At 38.9% G+C, this 11,570-nt stretch overlaps 1 protein-coding gene and 1 long non-coding RNA gene across 4 annotated transcripts; one reads left to right on the top strand and one right to left on the bottom strand.

Moving 5' to 3' along the window:
- Positions 1–3,603, top strand: LOC116257898 (heterogeneous nuclear ribonucleoprotein 1-like). Of its 3 annotated transcripts, none has more exons than XM_031634917.2 (5): positions 1–449; positions 605–729; positions 1,134–1,358; positions 1,603–2,785; positions 3,213–3,603. In XM_031634917.2, the coding sequence occupies exons 3-5, from the start codon at positions 1,137–1,139 to the stop codon at positions 3,224–3,226; spliced, it is 1,419 nt and encodes a 472-aa protein (XP_031490777.1). In that variant the 5' UTR covers positions 1–449; positions 605–729; positions 1,134–1,136; the 3' UTR covers positions 3,227–3,603. The 3 variants fall into 3 exon arrangements, with proteins under 3 accessions (XP_031490777.1, XP_031490775.1, XP_031490774.1); XM_031634915.2 differs by having other exon boundaries at positions 6–449; positions 605–721; XM_031634914.2 differs by lacking the exons at positions 1–449; positions 605–729 and having other exon boundaries at positions 1,128–1,358.
- Positions 3,604–9,996: 6,393 nt separating this feature from the next.
- Positions 9,997–11,178, bottom strand: LOC126410252 (uncharacterized). Its single transcript, XR_007573905.1, has 2 exons — positions 10,843–11,178; positions 9,997–10,284 (listed from the first exon to the last, which is right to left on the bottom strand). It is a non-coding gene; the product is annotated as an uncharacterized LOC126410252 (long non-coding RNA).
- Between the last annotated feature and the right edge of the window lie 392 nt (positions 11,179–11,570).

Raw genomic sequence — 11,570 nt, 5'->3', positions numbered from 1 at the left:
TGATGGTGGAGAGAGAGAGGGGGAGAGAGTTTTTCTTCATTTTTGAATTCGGCAAAAACGTTGCCAGCCGAGCCCCTGCTTTCTCTCTCTCTCTTTCTCTCTCTAAAATACCATTATACATGAGGAGGGAGGACGCCCCTTCCTCCTCCAACTCATCCACCCAGCCATTCATCCATCCGTCCGTCCTTCCTCTCCTCTCTCTTTCTCTCTCCTGACATATAAATTTTAGATTCTCCACGCCCACCTTCTTTCTCTCTCTCTCTCTTTCTCTCTCTCGGGCGTCGAAAATATTCTTCTGAATTGCCATTTCTTATCATAAGCGCTAAGCAGGGGGGCAAAACAAGGGGGGGTGTTTCGGGAGGATGAACACACCCACCATTTCATTTTTGTCCCTCTCGGATCTTATCAATCCTCCAATCCAACTTGGTCTCTTCTAGTTTTTCCGATCGGTAAGTTTCCATACAATTCTCGTCGAAATCGAGAAGATTCGTGTTTATGATGGTCGGGCTTCGACGTTTATCTATCCATTAGATGGCTGTTTCTGGCGGTGGTTCCTTCGTATACATCTGAAAATTTTGTGGGTGTTTTGTTTTTGGATCTGAAGGTGATTTTTGGGGGAGGCCGGCTTTACGTGAGGATCCGCGAGTTCCTGATCGAATTGGAAGGAACGCTAGCTTGGTCTTGATCTCATCAATTCCGATTCCATTTTCCTAATTATCGGGTTAGCTTGTACGCCTTGATTCTTTTCACATTTATTTCTTTGCTGAATTTCGAGTCCAGGTGGTTCGATTCCGCTAATTACGTTTTATTTCGATTGGTCGACGTCCGTTTTGTATGACTTGAGCGACAATAGATGTCCTTCCGATCTCATGAAACGGAGCCGATGTATTTTGGATAGATTCCATGAGCCGTTGCTTTTTTGGTTCTTGGATTTTAGTAGTTGGCGGAATTCTTGATATGTATGTTCAAAATTCCGTTTTATGCTTGTGCTTTGAAGCCTGCTATCAGGTGATCAGTGGGAGGTGCTTGTTTCATGTGATTTGGATCCGACTGCTGTTTTTATCTTTTCCGGTGAATTGTTGCGCTTGCGAATATTTTTGTTCTTCTCTTACGAATTGTGTGGGTGAATGCAGGTCATGGAATCAGATCTAGGAAAATTGTTTATTGGTGGGATATCATGGGAGACGAATGAAGATCGTCTTAAGGAGTACTTCAAGACTTATGGTGAAGTTGTAGAGGCTGTGATCATGAAAGATCGCACAACGGGACGGGCTCGTGGTTTTGGTTTCGTAGTATTTGCAGACCCAGCAGTTGCAGACAGAGTGGTTCTGGAAAAACATATGATAGATGGGAGGACGGTACGTTTTGTCTGAATGCTGCATTAATTGCTTATCCTCAGATGCTTTATAGGCCTTTTTAGCTCTTTTGGATGTGCCATGTTATGTTCAGCCATTCATTCAGTTGAATTTCTGTTGTTATATCTAATGTATTCGCATGAATGCTTCTGTCGTCGATGTGTTTATGCGAGCACTTCTGGCTTCAAAGTCTATGTATCTTCGATCTGAGCAATCTATCTGAAAAAACAAAGAAATGACCTTTCAGGTTGAAGCAAAGAAGGCTGTGCCTAGAGATGACCAACATACCCTGAATCGAAGCCTTGGCAACATTCATGGGTCAGCAAGTCCTGCACGGACCAAGAAGATTTTTGTGGGTGGTTTGGCTTCTACTGTTACGGAAACTGATTTTAAGAAGTATTTTGATCAGTTCGGGACAATAACCGATGTTGTTGTGATGTATGATCACAACACACAGAGGCCTAGAGGATTTGGATTCATAACCTATGATTCGGAAGATGCGGTGGACAGGGTTCTTCTGAAGACATTCCATGAACTGAACGGAAAGATGGTGGAGGTCAAGAGAGCAGTGCCAAAAGAATTGTCCCCTGGTCCAAGTAGGTCCCCTCTCGGGGGTTTTGGTTATGGACTAAACAGGGTGAGCAACATCCTCAATGGCTATAATCAGGGATATAATCCAAACTCACTTGGTGGATATCAGATGAGGGTGGATGGAAGGTTTAGTCCTCTTCCAGTCTCTCGAACTGGGTATTCTCCATTTGGGCCACCGAGCTATGGACTTGGTGCCAATTTTGGGCCTTCTCTAAGCCCAAGCTACAGTGGTAGCAGTTACAGCAGTAGTTTGAACTATAATAGAGGCTTAAATGCTTATTATAACGGAAATTCAAGTAGATATAACAACCCAATTGGGTATACAGGAAGTAATGGGGTAGCTGGGTCCTTCTTCAATACATCTGGCCGAAATGTTTGGGGCAGTGCTGGACTTAATTCGACTTCTGCTGGTTCAGTGGATTATGCAACTTCTGGAAATGGGAACTTTGGAGTTAGTGGTGCAACTTGGGGACTGTCACCCTCTGCTTCAGTTCAAAGCGGAGGAAATGGTTCTGGTTATGCAGGTGGGATGCTTGGTTATGCAAACTCAGAGAGTAGTTATGGTTTAGGAGGAAGCAGCTTTGCTGGTCGAAGCAGTGGAAACAGCATCTCTCAAGCATCTTATGGTGCAAGCAATGGTGGTTATGATGGGTCTTATGCAGATCTTTATGGTAGTAGTTCCGTCTATGGTGATCCAACTTGGAGGTCTGAAACTTCTGAACCAGATGGTTCTAGTTCCTTTGGTTATGGGCTTGGAAACTCAGCTGGAGATGCTACAACAAAAGTTTCTGAGAGCTACTTGGCAGGATATAATGTTACTAACAGACAGTCAAACAGAGGTATGCTGCCAAATCATTACAAACTCTAAGCGTATCTGTGATGCTATTAGAAACTCTTTGCTTTCCTAGGAACCATGTTTAAATCAAACATAGAACGAAACTCTTCTTCATGTCAAAGGTGGGAGGTTTCAATGTATTTGATTGCCATTCTCAAACCTGTTTCGGGTGTGTCTTCTTCCCGACAACAGGGAATTCCTTGCTATGAGTTCCACAAAAAGAATCTCTAAAGAAGGTTTTTGTTTTTTTTCTTCATTTTTTCTTAAATTTTTGTTTATCATCATGTGATTAGTTTTGCATTGGGACATCATGTGAGATTTGCTAATTGAAAATTTATTTGTCTTACATTTTCAGAAATTTATCTTGCACTTTCTGCATATATGGCTTGGATAAACTCTCATTTTTCTTTTCCTTATCATTCCTCTTTTAGGAGTTGCAGCATGATAGGGGTCTGCCATTCTTGTCAACGCTCAGTAGACAATGAGAAGCATTAAGCAAGGTTCAAACCTATCACATTTTTCCAGCTCTTGTCTGAGGTGATCAATTATGCAGTTTCTAACTCAGGTTCCTATTTTTTTCAAATTCATAGTCAAAGAAGGAAAGGCTGTCCATTACAAAGTTTGTGATTTGGGTGTAATTTTCTAGAGTGAGTTTAGTTTTAGTGTATTGGATTTGATTGAGATGTAAAATCAGGTTGCGGGATATGTTCAGAAGAGCGTTCCAGTTGTAGTGTGCTTCTTAAGTGATGCACAAATTAGGCAATTCTTTCTGATGTATTTTCTTGCTAAGATATGCCAGTCCTTGTGTTTGTTTCCTGTTTTTATTTCGGATATACCAGAATTCTTGTTGGTTTACTAGTATATGGGACCTTGAGAGGGACCCCTTGGATCCCGTGGATACTTGTTCATCAATGGGAAACTTCTTTTATGAAAACTTCATTGCAGAGTCCTGGATGTAGTCTCTCATATGACCTCTTATTTTTTCAACAACAATAATCATCATTAATGATAACATTGTTGTTTTTGTCTTTTTTGTTTTTTTTTTTCCTGGGTTTACATTTTTTATGTTCTAAGAATTGTTTTGTATCTTCGAAACACATACCTGTACTAGGAGAATGGATATTACTCAGGATACAGGAAGTGGGCTAAATTTATGAAGATTGCACTATGACTTGTATGTAGGCGTACATGGAATCGGAACCCATGAACCATGCAGATTATGAATTTGGATGTGCAAATATGTAACTGAAGCTGTTGTTCTATTATGGACAACTTAGGGTATTTGTTAAATTTTTTAGAGCATCGGTACACACTAAAACAATTTATGATTGTGCGTTTCCACAAGTTCAGAGTGGCTAATTAAGAACAATGCCAGCCGATGCCTAAGCAACAACTTCCTGCCAAATGGTTATCTACTTATGATTCAAAAAGCTTATGCAAGAGCTTATTTAGCTTGTCAAGGAAGGGTTCATCGAAAAAAATCTTGTCAAGGAAGAGTAGTGCTCTTTGAGTTGGATAAGACTCAAAACTTTTTCGAAAATAATCATTGATCTGAAACATCATACTAAAAGATACAGGCCAAGCATTATATAGAGGCATAGCAACTTTGATCACAACCTTTTGCAGTGCATTCATGGCATGACACGAATTTTAAATTTTTAATACAATTATGTTTTTCTCTCACCTTACCAGTGTGCATGAAATTAACTTGCATCATTGGCAATAAGTTGTCACAAGTCCTATTAATCCTTATCTGAACAATCCCTTGCTTTTTCTGACCAGCTGAATCAGATTAAACATTTGGCAGCCCTCATGCCATGTGATGGAATAATATTAACTTGATCCTTTCCTCCAATTCAAGAATTCTTTTATTATAGTTGAGCAAGACTGCACAGAAGACTGTAAGCCATTGCTTCCTAGAAATATGGTGAGCTGTATTGCAATGGCAGCAAACAGTTCTCTCCATACAGATATGGAAATCATGCATGTCATCATGGACCTCATAAGGGTTGGATGAAATCTATGCTGTATAGGGTTTTATCTGGAGAATGAGATCTCTTGATCTGTTATTCTGTTGGCCCTGCATGAAGAGAAAATATGGGATTCATGTTTTCACATTGTTAACCTAAAAATCAGATTGTCCATGCAGTCTTCATCAATTCATATTAACATGATGTCCATGCAGTCAATGTTTTTCTTTTTTTCAGTAAGTTGCATAGACAGTGAGGTAATTGCCACCAGCAGAAACTCTGTATCAGTGTCAGTCAGGACAATATGGAAAAATAGACACTTCAGATTGTATATAGTGTATAGTGTATATATATTTATGTTAGTTATGATACGGGACCAAAATACTGTGTGACCAAAATAATATCACAATACGTCATCCCTTCTTGCTTTTATTGATCTGATAGGAAAAGGAAGCTTCCTTCTTTTGGTCAAATAAATAAAACGAGGAAGCAGGGGGTAGTGTCATCCTCTCTCTCATTCCACCTACCAAGGTTGTATTTTGACAGGAGATCACAGAAGATTACATCACTATTAATAAATGTCCAGGAACATTGTGACGACTTGTCCAAACGTGTCAAACATTGATTATTCATGCTTATAAGGGTGTCCATGTGCGGATTCATGGTCAATCACCAAGTTAAATTTAAAGGAAATTGCGGTACTGTCTGCACTTGTATTCTTGTGTACATGTCTATGAAAATATTTGTCAGCACTCTAGCAGAACTATGGGCACGACTTTATATGATTGAGCTGGAAACGTATGCATTTGGAACAGCTTTTTACTAGGCAATGCACTGTAGCAAGCACCTCACTGTAGGCTGAAGGGGATTGCATCATAGTAAAAAAGAACACTTTTTTTTTTGTAAAAAACATCAAAACGAGAAAAAGCAAAGAAAACGTTTCTTTTCTCCTTTTTTTCATTTTAGGCATTTTTATCACGTTTTTTAATGCCTAATTGCTTCTTTTCATTTTTTAATTTCTATTTGTTGCTTATCTACTTGTGTTTTGATGTTTGCACTTATTAGTTTCTCACTTATTTTATTTTTCCTTCATTGTTAGGATTTTTAAAATTTTTAAATTTTACCATATTTTTCCCATTTTTTTCAAGCTCACTGTATTATGTTAAGAAAAACCTCGCCATTTAAAAACACAAAAACATTTCTTGTGACTTTGGTTTGCATGAAGGGTGGGCTGTTGCTGTCAAAGTCATGGCCCGACTCCTATGGGTGTTACTCCGTGTGCAAGCTGCAGCTGATCTGTGCCTTCTGAGGTTGGGGTAAGTATACCTAAGAGGTCAAGAGGGGTTAGACTGGAGATTTCTTCAATTGTTCGAATGAAAAGATGTTTTAATGATTTAACTGATTGGACTGTATTTTGCTGTGGAACACACATTAAAAGATCCAAAACTGTTTGAATGAAAACAATGCATCAAAAGTTTAAAAAAAGAGGCTAAAGTACAAGGCCCAAAGTGGTTATTTTTTGAGTGCTATGATGTGCATAGAGTTAAGATTTATGATTCATTTATTTAAATAATTGAAGAAGCTGTAATGTTTTGGAGAAATTCTAATATTTTCGAATGTCAAAAAAAAAAAAGTTCTGTCCCAATTTCTCAAAATGTAGATACAATTGAGGTTTGTCTGGCAATATCCTTCTGAAATTAACTACACATATTGGCCTATAAACATCCATCAGCCATATCTTTTTTGAAGGTCAGTACCAAAACGGGCCTGCTGACATACATGCACATAGCATTTTCTTTTAAACTTGCAGGGAGATGGAAATTATTTCCTAATGGCATGCCTAACTCTAATGAGCCAGATAAAGAAAATAATTGAAGTACCTACCTTGTCGAAGGACCTTGGCTTGCTATCTATCTTTGGAAGTTTTCATCTAGGAATGATATGTTTTTGATTTTTGGATCATGTAAATATCAGGCTCTTTTGAGTAATTGTCATGAAATATTTAGCATCCATTTCTTTGGGTATTCATCATCCATTTTATCAAGTATTCAACTTCATCTTCTTTTGCTGTTCACTATATACTTCCGGCTTATCACAAAAATAAACTTACAAGAGTAAGAACAGCAGAACTGATCTCTCTATCTCTCACATATATCCATGTAAGAGTGCATGTAACACATGGTCATGCCACAAGTGTGTAGGCTTTCATGGTTAATATTTTATACTCATACTCTTAACGTGCTTCCTTGTGTCTTAGAATGCAATTTGGATAAAACATTTGTAGGACTTGGACATATAACTAGAAGCTCCTTTGGACCTGTTTGTGGTCTTGTCCTTCTTGATGCAGATAGTAATATGATGTTTAATCATTTTTTCATTTTATCTACGTTTTTTCTTTGATTCTAAGATGAACCTATAGTTTCTGTAGTTGCATTAAGATATAAATCCACGTTGTGCTGAAAAGAAAGAGCCAAGTTGTCATGTGCTTTTTCAATGTTAGCTAAAGAGGTGCCAATCCTCATTTTGTATACTTAGTGATTCATGTAGCTGTTGTGCTGTATTTAGTTGTTGCACTAGTTTGCATGCTCCGGTTTAGCTTTGGTCCTTATTATAGGGAAAACTTGGGACTTCAGTGTCACCAGATGTAGATTCTAGACCAGAACACATTGATTCAAAAGGGATTGGTGATCTCAGTCCAGTGAAATTTTTACTCCTATATTAGGAATGAAAACATCATGCCTCTGCTTCTTAGACTGTGCCTCATTTTGCCAGCTAAAATCTAATTCCTAGGTTCTGCACTGCAGGACTACTTTTTTGCCTTCCATGTTGTATTTGTCTTTTGGTTCATCAATTACCTTGTTGACAAATTGGCTTCGTTGGGCAGTGACTAGTGAGAAAATGATTCATCCCTGTGATGTTAATTGAAGCTTTTGTTGATGCAAAGGCAAACTATTTCTAGTTGTGCATGTTTTAAAGATTATATAAATTTATATTTGATTCCTTTTATGCGATAGAATTAGCTGCTTCCTCATATACATTCTATTCTGTCTGAATTAATCCTTATGGCGCTAAATCGATAATGGTAGAGAACATTTAATTGCTTTCCATCGAGAGTATGTTCTCTGTTGAAACTTGAAAGGTATCTCTATTCTGTTTTTCTATATTGCATGTGTGCCTTTTGTTTGTTTGCAGTACCTTTATCCCTGAATTTGTGGATATACGATGCTGAATGCTTCCAGTATATAAACTATTCTTGTCTCAATGAACTTGAGATATCCATTATGATATTCTAAACCCCAAGGTGAACTGTACCCTGGTTGAAGAACCTTGAGCTCAATCTTCATCCTGTTGATGGTTGATCTCATATCTTTGTTCTATTTCTGAAATATTCAAATACATACTTGTTTATCTTTCTATTATAAGGAGGCTTTTTGCAACATACATGTACATATTACTCAAGCTGCTGAGCAAGAAACTGCAACTGAGGGCCGAAAGGCTTCACTTATTTGTGAAACAGTCCCTAGTGCATGTTCAAGTTACAAGCCTGTCACCGACTCTCTAGACTTTATTCAATGTGGTCTAAATTCTTAGTCGATGCACTGGTGCTTACAGAGAAGTTAACTGGAATCTAGGTTTCATTTGATATTCTGTTCTTTGAAGCTTTCAGTGAACCAACCAATAGGTGCATATTTATAGTATACATAAATAATGTTGTTCGAGTCCCATCTACTATTTCATTTGTTCTGTTATGCTTGGCCAAGAGTTCATTGTTGGCAGACATCTTCCTTTGGTCTGTAAATCTGTTATGTCTATAGGAAAGGGAATAGCTTATCATTGCAGATTGTAGTATGCAAAAAAATTATTTTTCATGACTGCTGTTCTCTTTGTACACTGTTCTCGAGTGGAATGATGTTTCGTGATGCAGCAACTTTTTCTAGTGTCTTCAATGCAAAAGTTCTTAATGAAACAGAAATCTTGGTCTTTGAAAGGGTTCAGAAACATCATGAAATTGTTAAGCTTGCTAACTAGATAGGACGATGAGAATCTGCAAGATGCACGGTGCACCACTTCCTTATGAGCTTAACGTGGCAATGACACACTTGTACAGGTTAGATCAAGGACCAAACCTACATGCATGTTCAAGTAGCAATCTTGTGATTTTGTTGAGATTGGTTGGTCCTGGTTTAGAGATGGGACTGCTGGTTTGTTTCAGTGTGCTAAAATGGTTAAAACTGAATCCAAAGGGTTGTGAATGGTGATCAACCACAGTGAACATGGAGTTAACAGACAATTCGTGAAAGAAAACCAGGGATCATTAATTAGTACCAATCCTCTCTGTCTACATGTCTCCGGGGTTGAATTAAGGTCATAAATAATCGCAACTACGACACTGATAAGTGTGTACGTGGTTCAGGAATTTTGTCAATTTTTAGTGTACAAAGTTCTGATCGGACCTCTAATGCAGTTTGGTTTCTCGATTAAGATCTGCTGCAACTTTATTGACGAGCCCGTGAGCAAAGACTGCTGCTCTAACCCAATGCTTCCCCGTTGAACGGTTTTTGCAGTAAGAAATCATGAACAAGAGTTTGTTTACATGGAATTTTCATCCCATATTTGTAATCATATGTCAACTATTCTAAGCTTACCTTATTCTAGGTATGGACAGAAATTTCATTGTTCCACAAGGGCATCAGATTATAATAATCTCCACTACCTCAGTAAGTCCCATTGAGCTACTTCAAAGAGAACCGAAGGAGGGTTGTTTGTTGTTGTTCTGCATGTGTGCATGCACACATGCGCATGATAATAAGCCATAGGGGACCCATCGCTATTATTGAATACTAAATCAAGAGCATTGCCTGCAAACTATGCACTACACGAATAACAGTGCGCATTCATGCATATAAAGGACTTTAGGCCACGTTTGATGGCCTGGATTTTTTTGAGGGGGAATTTTTTCAAGGAAAATTCTCCACGGTAAACTGAAAAGATGGTAAATTTTTCTTTTCCTTGTTTCAGGCCATGTTTGATGGCCTGGAATTTTTTGGAAGGGTAAAATATTCAATGTTTGGTATGCAAGAAAACTTTTTCATGGACAAAAAAATTGACCGTTGCATTATGAAAGTTGTTATCGTTGTTGTCACTACAAGCCTGGAAAGAAATCCTCCTACCTGCAGGTAACTTGGTATTTTGACATCAATAAGAAGAAAATGTGATTGGGAAGCAGGAGAGATCCAACATAAGCTAAGCAGAACAAGAATAAAGTTCACGTTTTTCTTGGCTAGCAAAAAAAAAACTCACAGAAACACAGAATCGTGATGATTCTTTTCCCCATAACATCAGAAAAAATTATTCAAACTAAAAGCATCATGTGCAGCAAATGTTTTGAGCTGGACACTATGTCACAACTACTGGGAATAAATCATATAACACAATCTGCTAGTAATGCAGAGTAAAAGTAAATGCAGACCTGATCTCAGAAGCATTTCCAGCAGTAACAGAACCCCCATCCTTGAAATCTGACCGAAGCTTCCTTAGTTTTGCAGAAAAGATACATGAGCAGGCAGTAATCGAAGCCAGCAGAGTAAAAGAGTGATTCATATACTGTTACAAGGCTCTCCCACACTCATCACTCAATTTTTCTTCATATCGAAAGGAAAACCCCAAAATTTACCCAACGTACTAATTTTTCTACGTCACAAAACTCATGCCATCAATTGTTAAAACTGGAATTCCTTTATTCAGATGGGCAAGCTAATTGCCCAACCCATTAATCCAAAAGAAAAATTAACGATTAAAAGAAAAAATTGAAAATCTCAAACGATTTTACCATTACTATTAGTGCCCTTCTTCTTCCTCGCGTTCCTCTCTCTCTCTCTCTATCCCCCCCTCTTCTCTTCCGTCCCCCTTCCTCGTCTCTCGTGCTCCCTTTCTCACTCTTTCATTCTCTCTCTCGCTCTTTTTGGCTCTCATTCTCTCCCTTCCTCATTCTCTCTTAACTCCTCCTCTATTCACCCGAATGAGCAAGAAGAGAGGCGGTAGGGTTCCCAAACAGCCCATCTTAACGCGGGCATAACAAATAGAGCCTCACCTGGATCAGCCGCACGTTGTAGGAGAACTTTTTGTCGCCGGAGAGTGAGTTCCCCTGCGCGGAGAGGGAGAGTTCGCAGGCTGTCCACTGCGAAAATGAAAATGGAGAAGCCAGGGTGGAATCGCCGGCTGCTCCATCGCGTGCGGCGTGAGAACAGACAAAGCCCGAACAGGCAAAAAAAAAATCCACGGTAAAAAGTCGGACCCTCCAGGGTCCGACTTTTTTTCAGGGTAAATTTACCCTGCTCCATCGGTTTCGGCGAGGAGATTTTTACTGCGTTTGATTGCATCACGAAAAGCCGTACAAAATCGGCAATTTTACCCTGATGCACAGTAAAATCCATGTGCATCAAACGTGGCCTTATAGAAGTGCTGGAACATTCCCATGATCTATGTTTTCCCACTGTCTTTCCTGCTCCCCATTACCAACACTGAGAAGCAAAATGCCTGTGGGTAGCTATACCCCACCATCGAAAATCTCTGTGCAGTTTAAGTGCTGTAGGATCACTGTAAGTTTGATCACCTTTCTTCTTCTGCGTTCCATTTGAAGCATAACTGATACGTCTATCGCTTAGATTTGCACACAAGCCCCATCCACACGTAGCAAAGTTTTCTATGTACAAAAATCTTGGTAAACATAATGCTAATCTGACTTGTAAAAATTGTAACTCCCTTCTTCACCCTCACAACCCTCCAAGGCCAGAACATGTTCTGATCTTTAAGTAATAT

Source organism: Nymphaea colorata, chromosome 7, assembly GCF_008831285.2.
Source record: "Nymphaea colorata isolate Beijing-Zhang1983 chromosome 7, ASM883128v2, whole genome shotgun sequence".
Taxonomy (NCBI): domain Eukaryota; kingdom Viridiplantae; phylum Streptophyta; class Magnoliopsida; order Nymphaeales; family Nymphaeaceae; genus Nymphaea; species Nymphaea colorata.
The sequence above is the reverse complement of the archived record's forward strand: the minus strand, read 5'-3'. Positions and strand labels throughout refer to the sequence as shown.